Below are 23,734 nucleotides of genomic sequence, written 5' to 3'. Positions count from 1 at the left end.
GCTCAGGTCATGATCTCATGGTTGTGGGCTCTGGCCCCACATTGTGCCCTGTGCTGACAGCTCGGAGTCTGCTTGGGATTCTCTCTCTCCCCGTCTCCCTCTCTCTCGCTCCCTCCCTCTCTCCCTCCCTCTCTCTCTCAAAATAAATAAACATTCAATAAAAAACTGCAATAACTTTATTTCAGATTTTTTTTAACTTCCTCATCATAGCTATTTTATCTTTTGTCAATTTCTTCATCATGATTAGCCCTGAAACTCTGGCCATAGAAAGGGCTTATGATCCGTGCAGCTGGCAGCGGTGGCCTGGGGACTCGCGACCATGTCCATATGCAGGCTCGAGGAAGGAAGGGCACCGAAGAGCCAGGGTGGTCAGCTGTGGCTTGAACGAGGAAAGGAAAGTGAGCCGAATCCCCGTGGTCGCCTCCAGAGAAGGTCTGACAAACAAGCCGTTTAGTTAGTTTAGCCCGGTTAGTTTAGCCGGGACTAACCGTGAAAGAGCTCAGGGGGCTTCCCCGTGTCCACCGCCAGAAACCTCTGATCTCGGATCTCCTCTTCCTCCCATCCTCACGACATGATCCTGCCCGGATCACACACCGAAAACTCCCCACCCCCTCCTCTCCCCCAGACAAGTGCTGTGGTTTCAGACACAGCTCCCCCCTCCCTTTTGGAGAATTCATTCCTTCTAAACTGTCGTCTGCCCGGAACTTTCTTCTCTGATCTCCTGGTTTGGAGAGCAAAACCCAGTTGTGTAGGAGTTTATGGTCTCTGCCATTGGATCTTCACCTTTACTTGGTTTTTGCTTCTTGTGTTCTTTCTTTTGCTCTTGTCTTAATGCACGAATCCTGCAGAGCATTGAATACAAAACAGACACCCAGTAGATCCTTTTGAATTAATTGTACTCTGGGGGAAGAAGCACGAAGGAAGAACGAAAAGCAGAGGGAGGAAGAAGGTGTGAGTAGAGCAGGGGCTCCAGCACACAAGGGAAGGCAGCAGAGTACAGGAGAGGGAGGAGGCCCAGAGAATCAGCGCGCCCTGTGAAGACTTAATCACAGTGGATGCTCACGTGCTGTCGATCTGCTAACATGGAAGTTGACAGGAAATTGGCAGCGGCAGGGAGATGGCCATAGACCAACCCACACTCTTTTGTTCAGTCCTCCCACTGCCTTGTCTTATTAGCTGCTCCCTCACGGTCTCAAAGTCTGGAAAACTCGGGCTCATTCCTCATGCAAATACTGATTTATCAACAGATTGGTTTATGTGCAGTTAGAAGGTAATTCCTTTATTACCTCTTTTTCTTTGAATGAATAAAAATTGACCATGGGATGTAAGGAATTGCAGTGATAGAACATGAAATCTCCATGTCTTTTGTGCAGACTTAACAAGCAGCTTCTGTCATTCCTATCTGGAGACCATTGCCCTTTCCAACCACTCACTGGGGTCTGTCATTTTAGGAGGCAGGTAGATCTGTGCTATTTGCTGCTGTTTCCCAGCACCCAGCACCGCGCTTGGTAGATGACATGAGTTCAGTAAATTTTTGCGTATTGACTGATTGAATGAATGAATGAACGAACAATGGTCCCAGGCTCTACTTCATCCTCAGGTGACCTTACGTCTAAGACACAGATGTATGGGAAATACAGAATGGGTGGGGGAAAACATGACTGAGGGAGAAAAGTACCGTAGTTTGCTCTCTTTATGTCCAGCCCACGTTCGTTGCACAAATACACACACACTGAATGCCTTCTCTATGACGGAAAGTGTGTTACACTCCCAGGTACAAATGCCAAGACACCCTCATTCCAGTGCGTACTGGTCCAGTATCACATCGTGGCATCCACCACCCTCTGTGTCAGTGACTAGACTCTGCCCATGGCGTCTGTCCTCCCACGAGACTGCCAAGTCCATCAGGACACTGTCCATCATACTGTAAGCACGCAGCATTGACAAAGCATCTAGTGGAGATTATAGCCATCTGGGGGTGGGGGGAAAGGCGTGTACAACTGGATAGAGCCAGCGTCCTTAGACAGGAGAAGGAAAGCTGCCCCTTGCTGACCTGGCAGGAAAGGAGGATATTGAAGATGCTGGGTGGCTCTCAGGATTGGTGGATGGTGTAGAGAATCATGGAAGCCTCCAGGAATAATGCCCCAAACCCTGCAGAACTGGTCCCGTGAGAAACTGTTTCCCCTGCAGCTCCCCACCAGTACCACATCTGCATCAGACACTGGGTCTTATGTCCCCGTCCCCCGGGGAAGGGATGTTGCTGTGAGTGCTGGCCTCACAGCCCCCTGCGTCTGCTGCTGTTGGAATCCGCAGAGCTGGGTGCTCCAGGCCGGCCTGGTGCCTCTGCCTGCTCACACCGGGACTGAAGCTTCACGTGCACGAGTCGGATTGGCACAGCCTCTGACACATGCTGGAGCCCAGCCGCAAAGAAGGCTGAGGATTTGAGATAGAAAAGCAGACAAGCTATTCAAAAGATGATGAGTAGCCATAAGTACGACCAGTGTCCACTGTGTTACAGCAATACAGGATAGGAGCCGAACCAGAAACCTGCATCCAGAGACAGTCTTCGGTTCTCATGGGACCTGCATCCCTGGAGGAGAGACAAACACTGAGCATATACGTGAGCGTAATGATGGAAAGTGGTAGGTGCCACCAAGACACATAAAACTGTGAGGTGCAGTCTCCAAGAAAAGCTTTTCTGAGATGAGCAGAGAGCTAAATGACATGAGGGGGTGGTAAGCAGAAAGGCTCTGGGGTGGGAACTGATGTGGCATTTCTAAAAAACTAAAAGGAGGCTGGGGCTGAGTAAGTGAAGGGGGAGAGGGCAAGAAATGGGGCTCGAAGAGCAGCCAAGGACCATGTTGCGCGGGGCCATGATTTTGAACTCTGGAAAGTGGCAGGCAGGGGAATAGCATCATCTGACTTATATTCTAGAAGGATCACTCTGGCTGCTGTGGGAAGAGGGTAGAAGTAGGGTGACCAAGCTGGTCAAAGTATGAGCGGGGAGATCTGAGCACCAAAACCTGCCTGGGTGACTGGGGAGAAGAAGAGGTAGGAAGGGAATCTCGAAAGGTGACTGAAAACTGACCAGGAGAGGACGTCCGAAGGAAGGCATCCTGGCAAAAGGAAGACCAAGAGCAAACACGCAGGGCACAGAAGGCCCCGGAACATTTGGAGAACTTCGAGGAGTCCAATGAGGTTGCAGAGAGGGATCCAGACATGAGGCTGGGAAGGTGGGGGACAGCTCGATCGCCAAGGGCTCCTGTGCTGTTGTTTGAACTTTTCACATCAGCAGGGTCTAATGGTGCAGGGGTGGGAGCAGAAGCAGATCTCCCCGGGGAGGGCAGACCTCCCCTAGGACTTTGCAGGAGGACAGGAAGGACATGGTCCCTTCCTTCCCCAGCCCCCTCACACTGGAGGAAACTGTGGGCCCACCCACAGTTCTGTGCCGTTACTACCAAAGCAAAGCTGGTGGTGCGGAAATCAGACAACAGGATGGAGGTCATTCAGGTCAAGGTCAGTTCCAGAAGAAACTGTCATGTTCACATTTTGTCTTCCAGACTTTCTCATTTCTCTTCTGGGGGCATCTTCCATTCTACCCCAGATTCCCAGGTACATGTACACCGAGCCTGAAAGGAAGACTCACATGTAGGATGGTCGAGAGAACAGAGGGGGGCATTTCAGAAGGAGAAAACAATGTGTCCCAATGCCAAGGAACTGGAAACGTCCCGTGTGCGTGGGTGGCCAAACCAAGGCTGGAGAGGCACGTTGAACCTGGGCTGTGAAATGCTTGGTCAGTGGGCTAAGCAGTTGCCAGAACAATTTTTTCCTAACCCAGACTCCCCAGTGGAGCTTGCTGCAGGGTGGAGGCCAGGCAGGGAGTGCTTGCTGGGATAGATTGCCCTCTTCAGTCTCTATGATCAGTCAAGTCCATATTGATGGACTTTGTGAGATCAGTAAGTATATCCCTCCTAACATAGTTTTGGGAACTTAACATTTCAAGGCAACGATGTGGCCTTTATGACATGAAATCTGGGTCAGATATCAAAGATCTGCAGCGTGTAGAGAGCGGTAGCTTGGGGATTCATAGGGATTTTAAGTGTCCTGGATCCTGCTGTTTTCCATCTCAGCTGAGGGGTCCCACTCACTCTTTGTCGTTGTCCTGCATCAGCTACCAGTGCCTACAGGTCCCTTCAGGGCTCTTAGCAGGAACAAAAAGCTGACTTTAGAGTCACTGCAAGTCAAGACAAGTGAGTGGAATCGGCTTAACAGGGACTTGGCCCCAAACTATTCTGAACAGGTTATTCCATGAGAACTGGGCAGCAGGCCTGAGGGAAAGAAGGGAGGAGCAGGGCCTAGGTGGCTCCACTCCCCGGCTTTTGCTTGGCTCCCCTCTCCACTGGGCTCTGCAGGCACAGAGCTGGAGGGCACGGGCGGCCAAGGATGAGGTACAGCGTGGGGTACAGGACCCCCATGGAAAGTGCATCGTTCCTACAAGACCGAAATGCCGAAATGGTGTCGGGGAAGAGCGGCCCAGAACATAATGGCTTCTGTCCTAAAAGCAAGCTCCTCCTGGGATTTGTTACAACGGGTACTGATGCAGATCCTTCCCGAAAGCCCAGTGGCGTAAACGGGGGTGCACCTGTCCAGAGATCGTGGCTGTTTTATGTGTGGATTTAAACTAGGAATTTGTAGAGCCCCCACCACAGCTGAGACTGGGTCCCCCGAAGAGAAAGTCCAGCGGGTCACGACCCCCAACAAGAGGCCTCCCCCGGGGCGCGCAGCTCAGCCAGTCTGCAGCTTCCCCGGTGCCGCTGGGCCACGCGGCCCGGGCCCCACCGACCACCACCCAACAACTCCTTCCGGGCCCCGGAGGCCCAGCGCCCGCTCCGGTCCCCGACAACAACACCGCCACTTCCGAGAAGAAAGGAAACCGCTGAAGCTTCTGGGGCTCGCCCGCGAGGCAGGGGGGCCTGGCGCCTCAGCGTCCGGGTGTCCGGGCCGCGCCCCCGGCAAGCCCCTCCCCAGCAGAGCTCCACCTCCTACTCGGCCCGGGCCCGCTCCTCCGCCTCTGCCAGGTCCCGCCCCCGCGCTCTGCTTTGCCTCGCAGGCCCCGCCCCCGCCCCCGCCCCGCCCCGTCCCTGCGCGCCCGGCTGGGCCCGCTGCCCGAACCAAGCCCCGCCCCCGCGCCCCTGCCCCTTCCCGCCTCCCCTCCCGGCCCCGCCCCACCTCGAGCCCCAGCCCCTCTCCCGCGCGCCGGCCCTGCCCCGCCCCTCCTCCAAACCCCGCCCCCGCCGACCCCCGCCCCGCCTCCCCGCCAGGCCCTGCCCCTCCCTCCGCCAAGCCCCGCCCCTGCGCGCCCGCCCCGCCCCCAGCCGGCTCCCGCGCCCTATTTGGGCATCTGGGGGGCCGGCGCCCGTGCGCAGCGGGGTGGCTGTGCGGCGCGGCGGACGCTCGGTCGGGAGCCGCGGGGCCGACGCGTCCCGCCCTCGGAACAATGGGAGCGGGCGCGCGCGGCGGCTGGGCCGCGCTGGTCCTATGCGCGCTGCTGGTGCTGGCGCTGCTGAAGGCCGCCGTGGACAGCGCGGGCCTGGACGGTAGGTGGCGGCGCGGGCTCCCCGGGAAGGTTGTGCGCGCGGGGGGCCCCCCGGACGTGGCCGGGGAAACTGAGGCTCGGGCCGGCCGCCGTAGCAGGCCCGGAGGGGCGCGTAACCTGTTGAGTGACCCAGGCGCGGGCTCGCGGTTTCCTGTCCCCTTCCCGCGCCACAAAGTTGGTGTGTCCCGGGGGGGGGGGGTAAGTGCCCCCGGGCCCCCCCCTTCTGGAAGCTGGGTCGGGTTCCTGCGCACACGTGCCCGCCGGGTGTGGGGAGCCCTTTAGCGCCGGGCTGCGCGGCCGCGGACTGAGGCCCCCAGACGCGAGGTGGGACGTCGCGGGGGGGCGCGCTGCTCCCCGGGCGCCCCCGCGGATGCGCCCCGCCCCGCGCGGTGGGCACCTGCCCCGGCGCGCACCTGCCGCGCAGCCCTCGTGCCACCGCCAGCTGTGCGCGCCCCCGGCGCAGGGCCCTCGTCGTTCTCGGGGTGGGGGTGGTGAGGGGGTCCTTTTGGGGAAGGGCCGGGAAGCTGGGGTTCGCCGCGTGCTTTCCGTGTTCCCTTTGTCAGCCACTGTCGCGGTCGGGTCACCGGGCAGTGGTCGGGAAGCTAGGGTAAGTTCTTTTCAGTGACCCAAGTCCTCCGTAGTTTTAAATTCCGTCCACCTGCTGTGTGTTTAGCGAGGGATGGAGGCTGCAGTTCAGGCGCAACACCTGCTTTGGCTAGAATTATCTGGGTGAAGTTAAGACAATAATACTTTTTGTTTGTTTGGTTGGTTGTTTTGTTGGTTTGCTGTGCTGAATTGTGCGTGTCCCGAGCCGGCTTTGCAGCCCTGAGTTTGATGATCAGTAAATCACGTCCATCCTATTTTCCATACTAATGAGATGTTTCACTGTAAGGTGAACAATCTGGAATGAAACAGTCTGTTTTGGTGCTAATTTTATACCAATATTTATAAGGGCAGGTCTCCATTTTTTTTATTTGTTATTTTGTGAAAGTAAACTTTATTGTTTCTGCGGTGAATTTCTGGTCAGAGAAACTGGTTACAGTGTCCTTGCTTTCTTTTTTTTTTTTTTTTTCCCCCCCCTTATAACAGATTGCCTTGTTTTAATACTCACTGTTGGACCTTTCTGTTTATTACTTAACGTCTCACTAGAGGTGAGCGCTGTTTGGAAATCTGGGAATGAATCTCTGCTGCAGGAGAGCCTTCATTTCATGAACCTGTACAGCAAACAGGAGCTGGAATCCCCATCTACAGAGGCTAATGTCACTGTGAAATTAGACTAAAAGACAGTTCTGTAGAGAACTTCTCAAAACAAGGAAATGTTTGCTGGCCTTCCTGTGGAGTGTGTAATGTGTATAAAGTATCCTTGTGAAGTACAGTAATTTTTAACAATCATACTAGGGCACGGGGCGCCTGGGTGGCTTAGTCAGTTAGGTGTCCGACTTTGGCCTGGGTCATGATCTCACAGTTCGTGAGTTCGAGCCCCACGTCGGGCTCTGTGCTGGCAGCTCGGAGCCTGGAGCCTGCTTCGGATTCTGTGTCTCCCTCTCTCTTTGCCCTCCCCCAGCTCATGCTTGCACTCTGTCTCTGTCAAAAATAAATAAACTTAAAAAAACAAAAAACAATCATACTAGGGCTTTTACAGTGTTTTCAGTAGGCAGTTTCCTGTGTACGTCCTGTCATGCTAATAGGATAATCCTCATCCTGATGAATCCTCACAGTATTCTTCCCATTTTATAGATGAAAAAAACGGAGGCTTAGACCTTACTTAATGTATTCAAAGTATGAATATATTCATACATGTTTGATTTCAGAGATTAAAATCCAAACCCTTAATTAACCATTTTGCCATTAGGTCACTTTAGGTGGTGTTGGCTGTGCGGGTAAATAATGCTTCAGTCTCAGGAGAAGATCAAAACATTGAAATTCTTGTTTAAAATCTCCTTCAGTCTGCCCTGTAGTTTCGTAAATATCTTCAGTTGGAGGTGTGGGGAAGGCTGTGGACATGTTAGCGAAGCGGCAAGCAGGATAGATGGGGGCGGCATCCATCAGGACCCTTGGTGGTAAGTCACAGAAACCCACTTTGAATAGCCTTAGTGCAAAGAAGGGACTCTGTTGAGTCTTGGACAGAAAAGTCCAAGAACAAAGGTGGCTCCAGAAACGCAGGAGTCAAGAGTTCAAACAGGTTGCCCGGAGATGGCCACTTGCGGCTCTCTTGATGACCTGTGTCCACTCTCAGGAAAGCCATAGTTCACATTTCTCAGCCCCGGCGAGTCTCAGGGAGGGACTCCTAGTAACTGGGACTTTCTAAAGTGAGTCCCAGGCACCAAACACCACCCTCCTGGGCAGCCAGTTAGGGGATTAAATTAATCCCCAGTGAGTCTGAACCACTTGATGAATGTAACTTTCTATCATTCAGCACATTATTGTATGTTAATGTTTGGTTTCTGTCACAGAAAGCATCAGCCTCTTTGTAGTTAGGTAGTTAGGTGCTCGGTATCTTTGTCTCCTAGGATACAAAACCTGCCTACCCACGGTACCTGCTTCATAAGTAATTGACTGCAAAAAGGGGGAAGGTCCTCGAGCTGCAAAGATCATCTGCTTTTGTGTCTTTTTCAAGCAAAAAAGGTTGCCAGGAAATGATGCCTCGTAAGAGTGACAATGGCAGGGACACAGAAACAGTAACCTAGGAGAAAGATAATGGCGTGTTGGGAGTGTAGACAGTGCATGTATTGCTTATCTGTTTAGGGGTAGAACTGAAACCCCTTGCTAACAGAGGACTGGGTGAGGGAGTCGGGAAGAGGAGTCGTCCAGGCATGACCTCTTGGTCTGGGTTTGAACAACTGGAAACACAACAGGCAAGAAGCCTGGGAAGGAAGCAGGTTTATAGCAGAAAATCAACCGTTGGTTTTCGACACAGGGGCTTTGTGGTCCAGCAGCCTGGTCCCCATCCACGCTCTGCCCCTTTCTAGCGGGGTGGCCTTCTCTGGACCTCCCTTCCTGGCCCTGACGATGGTATTCCTATCTAGGACCTGTCAGCAGGGCTGGGTGAGCCAGTGCCAGTCACGTGCTCCCCCGCGGTCCTGGCGTGCAGAAGGTTCTTCCCAATATCGGCCAGCATTCGATACCAGCTGCCGGATACGTGAGGACAGTACAGTGAGGCGAACACGCGCCGCTGGGACACTGCCTCGTTTTCACCAGGAGTCACTCGTCCGTGAATGCTAGTGCCCCCCTCAAGGCTGCTCTTAGCAGACACGGGAGAAGGACGGTCTGCAGGCCTTGATCATCCGATTTACCTTCACACCAAATGGGATAGTTCATTAAGAGAAAGAAATGTGCACACACAGTGACAGTAGATCCTTCAGACTCATTACTGCGTACCTTGTGCTGTGAGGGCTGTTTGGGTCGGGGAGGGCTATCTTCGTGGGTAATATACTTGCTCTCTTCCTATGTGATGTGTATATTTTATACTCCATGATACCAAGAGCTGGGTTGAATAAACCCCTCTGAAAAGTTGCTTAACTGGGGCATAGAATTCTTCTAAACTTTTTCCAAATCTTAGAGTACTAGTTAGAAATTAAAAGAATCGTACTGCTGTGAGAAGGCTTGCAATTAAAAATGAAAATCCTAAGGGGCTAATATCCAAAATAGGTGAAGACCTTAAGTTAACTCAACACCAAAACAATACAATTAAAAAATGGGCAGAGGACCAGAATATATATTTCCCCAAAGAAGACATCCAGATGGCTAGCAGACACACGAAAAGATGCTCAACGTCACTCATCAGATGCAAATCAAAACCCCAAGAAAAAACCACATCACACCTGTCAGCATGGCTAGAAACAGGCAAAAAAGACAGGTGCTGGTGAGGATGTGGAGAGAAAGGAACCCTCATGCACTGTGGATGGTAATGCAAACTGGTACAGCCACTGTGGAAAACAGTATGGAGGGTCCTCAAAAAGTTAAAAATAGGGGCGCCTGGGTGGCTCAGTCGGTTGAGCGTCTGACTTCGGCTCAGGTCACGATCTCCCGGTTCGTGAGTTCGAGCCCCGTGTCAGGCTCTGGGCTGATGGCTCAGAGCCTGGAGCCTGCTTTCGATTCTGTGTCTCCCTCTCTCTCTGCCCCTCCCCCATTCATGCTCTGTCTCTCTCTGTCTCAAAAATAAATATTAAAAAAAAAAATTTTTTTTTTAAAGTTAAAAATAGAACTACCCTATGGCCAGCAATTCCACTTCTGAATGTCTATCAGAAGAGAACGACACTTACTTGAAAAGGTGCATGCAGCCCTATGTTCACTGCAGCATTATTTGCAGTAGCCCGAATACGGAAGCAGCCCAAGTGTCCCTCGGCAGGTGACGGAGAAGATGTGCGCACGCGCGTGATGGAATACTCCTCCGCCGTAAAAAAGAGTGAACTCTTGCCCTTGGCAACCACGCAGATGGGGCTAGAGAGTATGACGTTAAGTGAAGTAAGTCAGAAAAGTATATGATTTCACTCACATGTGGACTTTAAGAAACAAATGAACAAAGCAAAAAATGACAAAGTCTAAAATACAGAGAACAGACCGCTGTTTGCCAGAGGTGAGATGGGGGGAAAAAAGAAAATCCTACCCAGGTCGTCTGCTCTCTGCTGTCCAAAGTCGGGGGTCTTGGTGGCGCAGGACCTCCCGGGTGGTCCACGGCGCTCGGCCGAGCAGAGGGGTCAGTAGCAAAGATTGGTTTCTGTCTCGCTCCTCGCCATGTCCGCGGGCAGGTGGACAGACTTTTCGGTAGCTGGCGCATAGCAAGTACTGCGTGAGTGTTGGTTACATGAGCTGCGTGTTTTCTGTCTTGAAGGACTCCAGTCACATGGCCCCGCTTTTACTGACACTTACTTGAAAGGTATGTTTCAGAGCAACAGTGGCAAAAGTGGACCCTGCTGTGGACATCCGCCTTCCCCCCACAGCACCACCACCCGATGCCAGGGGCCTCAGATAAACATCAGATGTTTTTTCATCACAGGACGTGTTTTTATTTTTACAGGAGCTCCAGACGCAAGGAAGTTGGTGTCTCCAGGAAACAACAGTGCTGACTCAACAGGTGAGTTTAGACAGGTTGGAAAGCATTGGTTTTCATCTGTCTCGGGGACGGGGACGGAAAGTGAGATCGGCAGGGGAGCACGAGGAGCTGGGACGGTGACCTGTTAGGGCCACGAGTCCCTGATTCATAGGTCGCCGCACCCTCCTTCCGGGGCTGCGCTTAGTGGGCGGCAATAACGGATAGCCCGCCAGGTCATATTCTTTCTTGGGCCGGCAAGGACCTGAATGAATGCTAACACTTTTGTCTTACTGGAATTTCGTACTGAGCTTCGAAGCCCGTTTTTAGACGTGAAGGTCTGGCACCGTGCTGTGGACGGGAAACCTGAGTACTTGAGTCTGCCCGTGTCGCCGGTGCGACGAGCCGCTCCAGGCCCGTCCGCCGTGGGTGACTCCAGGGAGACCCTGCTTACGTTTCCAGCGCCGGTCAGGTCGCAGCCCCCCAACTTGCGTTTCGTTGACACATGGGTATCTTGGTGGGAACTGAGAGCCCACCGGCGTGGAGGGATCTGGGAACCACGCTGATGTCCTGGGTGTCAGCAGTAAACCGTCACGGCACATTGCTTGCACTGAGGTCGAAACCAGAACAGGTATGAAGGTCCCCTCACCAGACCCGTGGTCTCCACTTTTCATCCACCAAGTATTTACAGAGGGTCTGGAATGTGCGGAGGCGTTCTGGGTGCCCAGGACACAAGGTTGTCCAAGCCCTGACTTCTTGGAGTTCTTGTGGTTGTTTTATTTTATCTCGTTGTGGAAAAATACACATCGTGTGAAACCCGGAATGTCAACCATTTCTAAGTGAACAGTTGAGCAGCTTTACGTACCTTCGCATTGTTGCGTGGCTTTGTGGAGCGCCAAGTGCCGTCAGCGTCTCCGTGCTCTGCGTATGTCGTGTTCTCAGTTACCTCTGTGCTTCTCATCGTGTCTGCCTCCCCGACTGGCTTCTGGCTGCATAGAGAGCACTCTTCTATGTTAGCTTTAGTAATTCTGGAGGCAATTCTTCATCTGGGGAAAAAGACTAGATAGATTACCCCCAGATGTCATAACAATTATTGCCAGACAGTTGTATGAGGGTTTTTTAAAAAATATCTTAACTAGGTTATTAGGTGACTTTTCCTGTTGGCCTTTACTGAATCTAATTGAGTACCGCTGAGCATCAACTTTGCACAAACCCAGGAGGTAGAGGAGAGGTAGCAGTAACAACCGTGTTAATTGCCAGCATTTACAGAATGCCTGCAATGCCTAAGAAACTTGTCACACGTTTGCTGATCTAAGTGCAGATGGGAGGTGTGGTTCTCTGTCACACAGGAGGAAACTGAGGCCCAGGGTGGTTTAGAAGCTTGCCCGAGGTCCCATGGCACAGCCCAGATTTGAAACTCGCTTCCTGGGATTCAAAACCTGGGCGCCCTCGCGGCATTTCCTGAAACCGTGGTGTGGTCTTACCTTTAAAAACCCTGTTCAGTGAAGAAATACCACTGCTGACACTTGTGGACAAGTTGTTAAAGATCAATGCCTCTAGTCAGTGGGATGATTTCACACGCCCTCTCCTCTGGCACCAGGAAATTTGTGGAGTGAAAAAGAGGCATGGCCTCAAAAGGTTTTTCTTAAGACATCGGATAATACAGCTGCTATAAAAATTTTTTGGTTGTTCAGTGTGTAACCCTTTCCGTAACTGTTAACTTGTTCTTATTACAGCCTCTTTGAATCTGGAAACACATAACGTGTTGCGGTTGTGTGGTTTTTTTTTTTAATTTTTTTTTTTCAACGTTTTTTATTTATTTTTGGGACAGAGAGAGACAGAGCATGAACGGGGGAGGGGCAGAGAGAGAGGGAGACACAGAATCGGAAACAGGCTCCAGGCTCCGAGCCATCAGCCCAGAGCCTGACGAGGGGCTCGAACTCACGGACCGCGAGATCGTGACCTGGCTGAAGTCGGACGCTCAACCGACTGCGCCACCCAGGCGCCCCAGTTGTGTGTTTTTATAGGACGTGATGCTTACTATTTTGTCTTTTGTAGTAATGCAAACCCTTCTATATTGGAAACATTGTTTTTAAACATCACCAATTTACTTGATGCTGTTTGTCCAGCATGGTTTATTTGGCATCGATTCCAAAAGGAAAAGAACACTTTTCTTTAGCACACTGCTGTCTTTTGTGAACTGCAGGATGGTGTTCTTGGAAAAAGTGCAAAGTGCCAGCAACACTGCTGGACACGTTGGTGCCTGTCCGTTTTTGAGGACTCCACACATTAGATTCAGCAAATCTTTTTTCTCTGTTTGGTTTGTTTTTAGTCTCCATCTAAGTTCCTTGAGAGTGGTGTCTATGACTTTATCATCCCAGCTCTGTGCCCGGTGCATAGGAGGTAACACATGGGTTGAACTGAATTGTGGAACCAAGTATGTGTTTTGTCACTGCTGACTGACCTCATCAAAGAACCACTGTATGTGTTTTGCAGACGTGACTGGTCTGTGCTCCAGTGTTCTCCATTATTATAGCTGCTTTGTTGTTGTTCGTAGAATAACGTCAATGCCTGAGGTCAGAGAATCAGAAGTTGAGGTCCCTTTGGGGTTGTGCCACTCAATTATATGTAAGGGTTGTATTTTCATACGCCCCCATCGTCGTCTGATGAGTATTAGCTATATTTTTGACACTCTTTTCTAGAGGGTCTTACTTCGTTTTAGTGATTCTACAGAAATTTTTAATTGGAGGGGGAAAGATACGTTACCTAAAATGTAATAATGATTGTTGTTGGGCAATTATGAGAGCGCTTTTTAAAAAAATGTATTTTATCAGATCTTGGGACACGTTTTCAGCCTGTAGAGAAAACAGTTCTTCTCATTTTACATACGGTCAGAGGGCTTCTATTTTAGAGTCTGGATGAATTTATTGTTGACGGTGCAAGGATGCCACGTGCCCAGGTTACCTGTTAGCAACAGGTTTGGGCAGAGATACGAGGGAGCTGGACATGGTTCAGAAGAGACAGCATTTCTCACCGGTGACCCCTTATCACTGATGCTTCCCCAGGACAGGGGATTACCATCCAGGCTGAAGCTCTTTCCTTGGGCCTCATTTGCTCCGAGTTCTTCTCCCTTCATGTGCGGTGCACACAGACTTGCCTGGGGCCTGGTGACACATCCCGGGTCCGGCCCTTCCCACGTCTGTAGTTGGCGTGGTTTTGTCCACAGATGTGGCAGGACCAGAGCGATTCCGAGCACACGGACCTGGCTTGAGCTCTGATTTCTGGACACAAGGGTGGCAGAGTTTCCCAGACTGCCCCGAGGAGCTCGCTTGCTCTTACAGAACCGCATCCGTTTCTGAGACTTTTTGTCGTGTTCAACTCCTGTTTTCAAGATTGCATTTCAAAACTGATGGTGATATTTTTTTTTTTTTAACGTTTATTTATTTTTGAGACAGAGAAAGACACAGCATGAACAGGGGAGGGGCAGAGAGAGAGAGAGACACAGAATCGGAAGCAGGCTCCAGGCTCCGAGCCATCAGCCCAGAGCCCGACTCAGGGCTCGAACTCACAGACCGCGAGATCGTGACCTGAGCTGAAGTCGGACGCCCACCGACTGAGCCACCCAGGCGCCCCACTGATATTCATTCTTAATATTATGGTGGACCTTTGTATTTTATTTTTATTTCTTTTTCTTTTAATTTCTTAAATGTTTATTCTTGAGAGAGTGAGAGCATGAGCAGGGGAGGGGCAGAGAGAGAGGGAGAGACAGAATCTGAAGCAGGCTCCAGGCTCCAAGCTGTCAGCACAGAGCCTGAGGTTGGGCTCTAACTCATGAACCATGAGTTTATGACCTGAGCCGAAGTCAGACACTTAACTGACTGAACTACCTAGGTATCCTTTAATCTCCTAAAGTATTTTGTGGTTTTGAAACAGAAGTATTGTTTTTTTTTAAAAAAAAAAAATGTTTTTTAACGTTTATTTATTTTTGAGACAGAGACAGAGCATGAACGGGGGAGGGGCAGAGAGAAAGGGAGACACAGAATTGGAAGCAGGTTCCAGGCTCTGAGCCATCAGCCCAGAGCCCGATGCGGGGCTTGAACTCACGGACTGCGAGATTGTGACCTGAGCTGAAGTCGGACGCCCAACTGACTGAGCCACCCAGGCGCCCCTTGATGGTGATTTTTAACCTCATCAGATGCTGTCTTCAGGAATGTAGGGCGGGAACGTCACGCGTACTGTGTCCACTCGTGTTCATTGAACAGGTGTTCGTCTCGTGTGCCACCCGCCCGTGGCCGGCTCCGGCATGGGCTTGTCAACAGGACAGCCCCGCCCGCACGAAGGATCTCACAGCCGGTGTAGACGCCATGGAGATAAAAGGCTGAGGAAGGTGTTTTCGGGTGGTGATTTAAAGAGTAAACAGGATGGAATGAACATACACAGAAGTGAACCAGGAAATGAGGTGGGGGAGCCCCGGAAGGGCTGCTTCAGATTAGGCGGTCAGGGAGGACTTCCCAGAGGTGGTGTGGTCTGGGAGACCTGCCTGTCGGAGGGGGACAGCCCCGTAAGTCCGGGGGAAGGGCGCTCTGGCCAGAGGGACTTGTTGGCACAGGGGCCTGGAACGGGACTGAGCCTCTTATGTGGCCGGGGCACAGGCAGGTCTTGGCTGGCACGGTGAGGCGATGACACTGCGGTCACATCGCCACATGTAGGAGATCAGGGCATGGAAATAGTATTTAAGAAGTGAGGTTTTAGGGGCGCCTGGGCGGCTCGGTCGGTTAAGCGTCCGACTTCGGCTCAGGTCATGATCTCACAGTCCGTGAGTTCGAGCCCCGCGTCAGGCTCTGTGCTGACAGCTCAGAGCCCGGAGCCTGTTTCAGATTCTGTGTCTCCCTCTCTCTCTGCCCCTCCCCTGTTCATGCTCTGTCTCTCTCTGTCTCAAAAATAAATAAACGTTAAAAAAATTTTAAAAAAAAGAAGGGAGATTTTATTTGGAGACCTCAAAAATACAGTAGAGCAGGCTTGTAAGAAGAAGAGACCAGAAGTGTGGATTGATGCAACTGTGCTAAGTTCTCTGGGCCTTTCCTGGGCGGGGGAAGTCAGCCGTTCAGGGGTTTCGAGCTGCGGCGTTTCTGAGCTGCTGTGGGCCCCGTGATGGCAGGCGTCACGGTGGAACTGGTTGGTGTTCTGTTTCCCGAAGCGCCTGCCAGAGGCGTGTTTCGGGCTGGAGTCGGGGCCCCGGATCACGGAGCGAGCTGCTGCCACAGACGTTGTCCTGTGAGCCACGGGGAGGTGGCCGCAGCCTCAGGCCTCTGCCACCGTTTCCAGGCTCGCGGCCGCAGGGCTCGGGGACCCACCAGTCTGCAAGGTGGGGGAGAACCCGGGAGCAGTGCCTGTCGGCTGCGGTCCCGGGGGCCGGGCGGGGGGCTGGGCGGGAGAAACTGCGTGAAGGACATGGACGAAGAAGGCGTGCAGGGATCCAGCAGTGCTGACAAGAACTCCACAGAAAAGGAAATGAGAAAAGTCCAAGCGGGGGAGTTGTTACACGCTCTTTGCCTTTCAGAGGCAGGCAGAAGCAAACACGTTGGAGGTGAAACTCGGCACCAAGGGAAGACCCGGGGCAGAAGAGCCAGAGGGGCAGACCTCTGGGTGGGGTTGGGCTGGGGTCCGGCACACACGGGGTGCAGGAGCGCCCCGCCCCCCGAGTCTGGAGGCCAGTGTGAGGAGTCGGAGCTGGGACTCAGCTGGGACCAAATCCACAGCAGTTCTTGCTTTATCTCTGTTTTTTGGGAAATACTCCTTTTCCGTGGAAAGCTGGCGGGCTTGCTCTGGACTCATGACCCACCCCAGTGTGCAGCAGCGCATGGTACAGTGGCCAGAGTTGCGCACTGATGGGCTTCAGGTGCTCAGGGTTGGGGTCCTCTGTATCTCTTTTTTCTTACTGTGTAACTTATTTACAACTAATTTTAACACACAAGGCACGTGCACGATAAGAAATTTCAGCAGTGCTTGGAAATATGCCGAACGTGGCTCCAGTCTTCCTTCCTGCACCGAGCCCCGCCACGTCCTTTCCCAAATGGACTGTACCAGCTCAAAGCTAGACTCCTTGCCCACCCAGACATCTTCTCCTGGTCTATCCCAGTTAGGGGAATAGCCATTCATGTAGGGTCTGGAGCCGGAAAGGTCTACATTTCCGCAGGTATCCTTGCAAAAAATCGCGTACGCGTGATCTGTCTGTGGTGTACACGTTTGCCATTAACATGAGTGGGTGATGCCAGGCACACTGTTGGCTGCCCAGCTGGTCTCACTTAAACCTCGTCCTTCCTCACGGGCACGTGCTGGCCCCCAGGACAGACGCAGCCTAACTCACTCACGCACCCCCTGGTGATGCACACGTAGGTCATCTGCACTTCGGTTTTAAGCAGGGCTGTGGCGAGCACCTCTCCTGGCCTATCTTGGTGCACACCTGTGCGAGGGCGCCCATGGGCTCTTTCCTGCCAGCGGAGCCGCTGAGGCAAATGGTGTATTACTTTAATTGGTGACTTTTGCTAAATTTTCTTCCAAGAAGGTCACATTTGTTTCCTCCCACTGGCCGTAAAAGGGGCCTGTTTCCTACAGACTCCAGGTAATAGACCTTCTGTTTGCTAATCTGAGATGTGATTCATAAAGTCTGTTAGGAGCTAAATTCCTTCAACTGAGTGGGGAGTATTTTCATACTGGTTTTGGGGGCTTTTTATGGTTCTTTTTTATCTTTATTTTTTTTAATTAATTTATTTTTTTCAACTTTTTTTTTTTTTTTTTTTAATTTATTTTTGGGACAGAGAGAGACAAAGCATGAACGGGGGAGGGGCAGAGAGAGAGGGAGACACAGAATCGGAAACAGGCTCCAGGCTCCGAGCCATCAGCCCAGAGCCTGACGCGGGGCTCGAACTCACGGACCGCGAGATCGTGACCTGGCTGAAGTCGGACGCTTAACCGACTGTGCCACCCAGGCGCCCCAATTAATTTATTTTTTTAACATTTATTTATTTTTGAGACCGAGAGAGACAGAGCATGAACGGGGGAGGGTCAGAGAGAGAGGGAGAGGGAGACACAGAATCTGAAACAGGCTCCGGGCTCTGAGCTGTCAGCACAGAGCCTGATGCGGGGCTCGAACTCAGGGATGGAGAGATCGTGACCTGAGCCGAAGTCGGACGCTTAACCGACTGAGCCACCCAGGCGCCCCGATTTATGGTTCTTTTTTTAAAAACCGCTCTCTTGATGTAAATTTCGCATGCCATACAGTGGAGTGGTTCTCCGTGTACTCACGGATACGTACAACCGTCCCCGCAGTCCGTTTTAGACCATTTTCATCATCTCAGGAAAAAAAAAAAAACACTTTGCCTTTGAGCTGTTACCCACTGTATCCATCCTGCCCACCTGCCCCCAGCCCCAGGCAGGCCCCGATGCACTTTGTCTCTGTGGATGTCCTTCCAGACTTTGATAGGAGTGGAGTCGTGAAGTATGTGCTCTTTGGAGACGGGCGTCTTGGCGTTAGCAGTGTTTTCTAGGTTCATGCAAGTGGTGGTGTGGCCAGCGGTTCGTTCCCGTTTATGGCTGAGTACTGTCCCACTGGATGCATAGACGACAGTCTGCTCCTCTGTCCATTTGTTGATGGACGCTTAGGCCGTTTCTACCTTTTGGCTGTTGGGAATCATGCGGCTGTGAACATTTGCGTACACATTTTTGTGTGGATGTGTGTGCTTGGCTGTACTACCGAGGAGAATCGCTGGGTCCTGTGGAAACGCCGTGCTCAGTGACCTGCCAGCCTGCTTCCCACATCATCTGCACCCTTTACATTCCGACGGGCGGTACATGAGGATGCTGTCATGTTCGGATTCTACCTGTCCCCAGGGGTACGTGCGGTCCTGAGATTTGTAAGAAATACATACGGGTCATTCGGATTACCCAAGTATATTCCTCATGTGCTTTCCGTCTTCCTCCATGGTTCCGGCTCACAGCTAAACTCTAGGAATTTCCCAAGTGTTACGAGTGCTGAAGGTGTCTTTTGTTACCGTAATGAGGTGACTCTGAGACCCCACCCAGAGGTGGGGCCGGCCCTACCCTGTGGTTGGTTGGTTGGTTGGTTAGAGCTTTCAGTCTCCAACTCTGGGAGGGGAGGTTGGGGGCAGGAGGCTCAGTTGGCCTAGGCTAATGACTTAGTCAGGCGTGACCAAGTATGAAGCCTCTTGGGAAACCCAGAAGAGTGCGTTTGTAGAGCTTCCTGGTGGTGAACAGGGAGAGATACCGGGAGAGTGTCACCTGGCAAGGGCATCAGAGCTCCATGCCTCTTGGCAGACCTCATCCCCTGTCTCTGTGCGTCTGGATGCTGCCTTGTGTCCTTTATTCCCCAGGTTCTGTGAGCCGCTCTGGCAAATTAAAAGAGCCTAAGGGGTCATTGGAACCTCCAGACCTTAGCGGGTGGTTAGAAGCACAGCCAGTGGCCTGGGGGTGGTCTTGTGGGACCCAGCCCTCGCCTGCAGGATCCCATGCTGTGTCTGGGTGGGTAAGTCAGAACTCAGTTTCCAGATACCCTGCTAGGGTCCCAAGAACTGCGTGGTGTTCCAGGGGGCTGGGGGGAATCCCTCTCACATTGAAATGGGGTTGGGGAGCCCCAGTCTAGCATGAGACAGTGTCTCATTTCTTTGTTGACTCACGAAGGCATGAATCTGTTCTGTGTTTATTGGCCATTGGTTCATCTTGGAGAAATGTCTCAAGTCCTTTGCCCATTTGTTGATTAGGTTGTCATTGTATTAGCTTGTCTCTGCCTTATTTTTTTTCTACCTATAAAAATAGTGTATGATTCCTGTGGGAATTTGGGAAAAGTTTTTTTTTTTTAACCATTATTCAAATGACTTCCACTAAGTGTTTTTAGTTCTTTTCAACTTGAACTTAACTACATGGGCACCGATTCTTAAAAAGGGAATTAATCGTCTCCTGCAAAACATTTCACTGTGGTTACATCTTACAACATGAAAACACCTAGTTGGAAAGTGATGGTTTTAGTCTCTCAACTGACTGTAGTGAGGACTGGCTTGACTACTTTCACTCCACAGTGAATTTGATTCACGAGTTTTTCATGCATCCCCCCTCCCCCAGCCAGTATGCATGCCCTTGTTTCAGGGAAGATAAAAAAGAAGAAATAATTTCTTTGCTTTGAAGTGAGCTTGGGTTAGTTAGGTACTGTCCTGGTGCCTCAGTGCTTTCTGTCAAGTTCAGGTGCAGTCATGGGTTAGGTGAGGTAACATGTGAATCAGCTGCCTTTAAAATGGCACCTGGCACAAATGAAAAACTAAATGTGTTCCTGCTTGCTATTTGGCCACAGTGACCCTTTTTTGGTCCCTCCTGTGTTCGCCTTCTCTGCCACAGTGCCTTTGCATGTACTGTTCTCACTCCCTGAAGAACTCTTCCCTCCTGCCTTTGCCTGGTGAACACCCATTCAGCTTTCCAATCTCAGCTGAAACTTCCCTAACTCAGGGAACAGTCTCTGACCAACTGCGTCTGGTTGAGGGTTTAAGTCGGCCTCCCCAGCCCGCAAGTCTGTTCTGTCACTCACCACCTCCTCCTCAGTGCTCAGCACAACACCTCGTGTACGTTTCCGTTGAAACAGGAGAAGCCGGTTTTAACGCTTGCTACCCCAGTCTTACTTGTGAGATGAGTTGGGAGCTCCTTTGTCAACGCGAACCCTTCCCTGCCCAGCGTTCCTTGAACTGGGTACAGGGCCTTTCACCTTACGGTTGTGAAGAGCGGCCTTAAATGTTAGCGGGAGGGTTGGTGGTCGTGTTACCCGGTCCCGGGGCAGCGGGCAGTGTGTTCTTAGTTCAGGTGAAGTCTCCAAGGAGGGCGGGGATGCGAGGATCCAGGAGGTCAGTGGGGATGTGGCCCGGCTTACCAGGGTTGTGCCCCAGGCTGTCTTCCTGCTGAGTCAGGTGCCCCCCCTCCCCCCCCCCTGCCCAGTTGGCCTGACCCCCCCAGCGGTCAGGCCAGTGACCTTGTGGCCAGGCAGGAACATCTGAGCTCTGCCCTGATCTGAAGGAGCTCCCTGCGGGTGAAGGCGGGGCTGGGAGGAGAGGGGCGGGGTCGCCGAAGCCCCTCAGGGAGTTCGGATTTGCCGGCCATGAGGTGGGAGGCACTGCAGGATTTTAAACAAATCAGCCCAAACGGATACCCTGCCTGGATGGCCGTGGTGGAGCTGGAGACAGGTGGTGCTGGATTGTGGCGAGGGGACGGCCAGCCGCGGGCTCAGGGTGTGAGCTCAGGGGGCTTATTGGCCCGGTCTGGTCCCCACAGCCGGGCCCGCGGATCTCGGGGGTGGTCACGGGTCACGGTGAAGAAGGTACGGCTGAGAACAGCTGCGGGCTGGCGGGCGGAGGGGCGGGTCCCAGGAGGGGCGGCCTCGGCCCCTGCCGGCTGGGAAGGGGTCAGGACCAGGCGCTGCCGGGAGATGCTGTGGGGGGTGAAGCAGCCCCTGGTCTTGGAGAAAGATGGGGGGACGGCGTGGGAAGTACACAGTGTGAACTGGGTGGGTGACCTCAGATTGAAGCGGTTTCTTGCAGGGTAAACCTCAGAGACCTCCTCTGTGGTTATGTTGTCCCATCGGCATGTCGAAAACCTGCAAGCCTTAGAGCAAGGCTCCTCGCGTGTGTCAGCACATTAGAATTGCCTGGAACGTTACAAATACTGGTCTGGGGGCACCCGCGAGCCGTGAGACCTGAGTGGGGAGCGGAGCACGTGGCCAGGGCTGCGGCGCGGAGTCAGGGTGACGGTCACGACGGGACGTGGGCAGGTGGGCGCCAGCCTTTCCAGGGAGCCCCTGCCGAGTCGGCGTTGTTTGCCACGGGGGTGCCCTTTTAAAACTAACTGCCTTGGGAAAGAACGATAAGATCTTACGTGGGGAGAAAGGCAGGCAATCCAGGGGTCCTCCTCTTGGGCTCACCCCCATGAGGTCGGGGAGGGGGACACGGGGTGCTCTTAGTACTACCATGATTTTGTTATTTTTTTTTTTCCAGTTTACTTACTTTGAGAGGGCAACAGAGCGCAGGGGAGGTGCAGAGAGAATCCCAAGCAGGCTCCTCACCGTCTGCACAGAGCCCGATGCAGGGCTTGAACTCACGACTGTGAGGTCGTGACCTGAGCTGAAACCAAGAGTCGAACGTTCAACTGACTGAGCCACCCAGGCGCCCCTCATTTTGTTATTTTTATTCCCATTGTTTTGGTTGGATAGGAGCCCAGTAGTTATCAAGGAAGGGTAGGGACAAATGCCTTGAGAGAAGTCTCATAACCGAAAGACTTATTTACCTGAAAAGCTGCACGGAATAGTTGCAGCCCGTTCATAAGAGTTTTTTGTTTGTCACCCTTAACACACCTGTTCTTCACAATCGTGCCTGGTGAAAATTCCCGAAGGTGTTAAAGCAAACTGCCTGAGTTACTTAATCCCGTTAAGTCTGTTTAGTGTGATGAGAAAATGGAAGGAGCAAACAGCAGTTAACTTTACAGATAATGAAAACATGAATCATTTGTGATTTTCTCCACAGGAAACTGGCTGAAAACCCCCTAAGGAGTAGTTTGGCTTTTATCATGAAGGTGTGTGTATTGAGATTGCTTGTTTTCACCTATAAACAAGAGGACACTCTTTTTTTAAACCATCATAATGCCACCGTTAGACTTAACATTTTTTACGGTTTCGATGAGAATAGTTGACATACAGCATTGTATAAGTTTAAGGTATAACTGTAATGATTTGATTTAGATTGTGAAGACTATAGTAAGTTAACATCCATCATCTCATAGGTAGAAAAACCCAGAAAACAAAACAAACAAAAAAACGGTTTTTTGGTTCTTGTGATGTATGTGGCCTTTGAGGATTTACTCCTAGTTTTGCTGTATATCCTACTGCAGTGTTAATCATGGTACTGTTACACATCACAGCCCTAGTACTTATCCTACAGCTGGAAGCTTGTTCCTTTTGACCACCTTCATTTGCTTCCCCTCCCCAACCCCTGCCTCCGGTGACCACACCTCTGATTTCTTTTCCTGTGAGCTTGGTTTGTTTCTTTATTTTAAATCCCGTAGGTAAGTGAGATCATGGAGTATTTGCCTGTGTCTGATTTACTTTGCTTAACGCGATGCCCTCGGGGGTCACTCATGGTGTTGAAAGTGATGGGATTCCGTCCTTTTTTGTAGTTGAATAATATCCGTTGTGTATGTATCACGTATCAGAACTTCCTAACCCACCCGTCCCCTCATGGACCCGTAGGTTTCCATGCTTGTCTGGCTGTTGTAGATAAGCTGCTGTTAACCTGGGGGCGCAGGGATCTCTTCGACACAGTGTTCTTGTTTCCTTTGGGCAAATGCCCAAAAGTAGAATTGTCGGACCGTAGGGTATTGCTGTTGATTTTTGGAGGGACCTCCATGCTGGTGTCTCCAGTGGCTGTGCCACTTGACAGTTCTACCCACGGCCCTCGAGGTTTCCCTTTCATCCACATCCTCGCCAGCATTTGTCAGTGGTCTTGATCTTATCCGTGCTAACAAGCACGAGATGATGCGTCAGCACAGCTTTGGTTTGCATTTTACTGGTACCGAGCGATAGTGAGCATCTTTTAATGTACTCATTGACCACTTGTGTATCTTCTCTGGAAAAATGTCTGTTGAGGTCCTTTGCCCATATTAATTGGATTAGTGATGTGTTGCCGTGGAGTTGGAGGAGTCCTTTTCGTTGTCTTTTTGGAATTGTAGTGGACATACAGGTTTAGTTTCGGCTGTACGACGTTGTGATTCAACGTGTGCGTATATTACAAATTGCTCAGCACAGTAAGTCCAGTTACCGTCTGTCATCAGAAGTGTTACAGAACGGACTATACTCCCCATGTTGTACTTTAAATCCCTGTGACTCGTTTCTAACTGGAAATTGGTGTCTTTAATCCCCTTTTCCTGTTTTACCCATCTTCCCATCCTCCGCCCTGCTCACAGCCATGAGTTTGTTCTTGTATTTGAGTCTCTTTGTGTTTGTTCATTTGTTTTCTTTAGATTTCACGTGTGAGTGAGATCATGTGGTACTTCATTTCTCTTTCCTT

At 51.6% G+C, this 23,734-nt stretch overlaps 1 protein-coding gene across 1 annotated transcript in view; it reads left to right on the top strand.

Annotated features, from left to right (window-relative positions):
* The first annotated feature begins 5,403 nt into the window (after nt 1-5,403).
* The window catches only part of TMEM123 (transmembrane protein 123), a 58,926-nt gene continuing 40,595 nt past the window's right edge, over nt 5,404-23,734 (top strand). The window contains exons 1-2 of the mRNA XM_058686466.1: nt 5,404-5,597; nt 10,614-10,670. Of these exons, the coding sequence (XP_058542449.1) occupies nt 5,498-5,597; nt 10,614-10,670 (157 nt within the window). The 5' untranslated portion in view covers nt 5,404-5,497. The remainder of the gene's footprint in view (nt 5,598-10,613; nt 10,671-23,734) is intronic.

Source organism: Neofelis nebulosa, chromosome 10, assembly GCF_028018385.1.
Source record: "Neofelis nebulosa isolate mNeoNeb1 chromosome 10, mNeoNeb1.pri, whole genome shotgun sequence".
NCBI lineage: Eukaryota > Metazoa > Chordata > Mammalia > Carnivora > Felidae > Neofelis > Neofelis nebulosa.
Note: the sequence above shows the minus strand (reverse complement) of the source record. Positions and strands in the feature narration are given on the sequence as shown.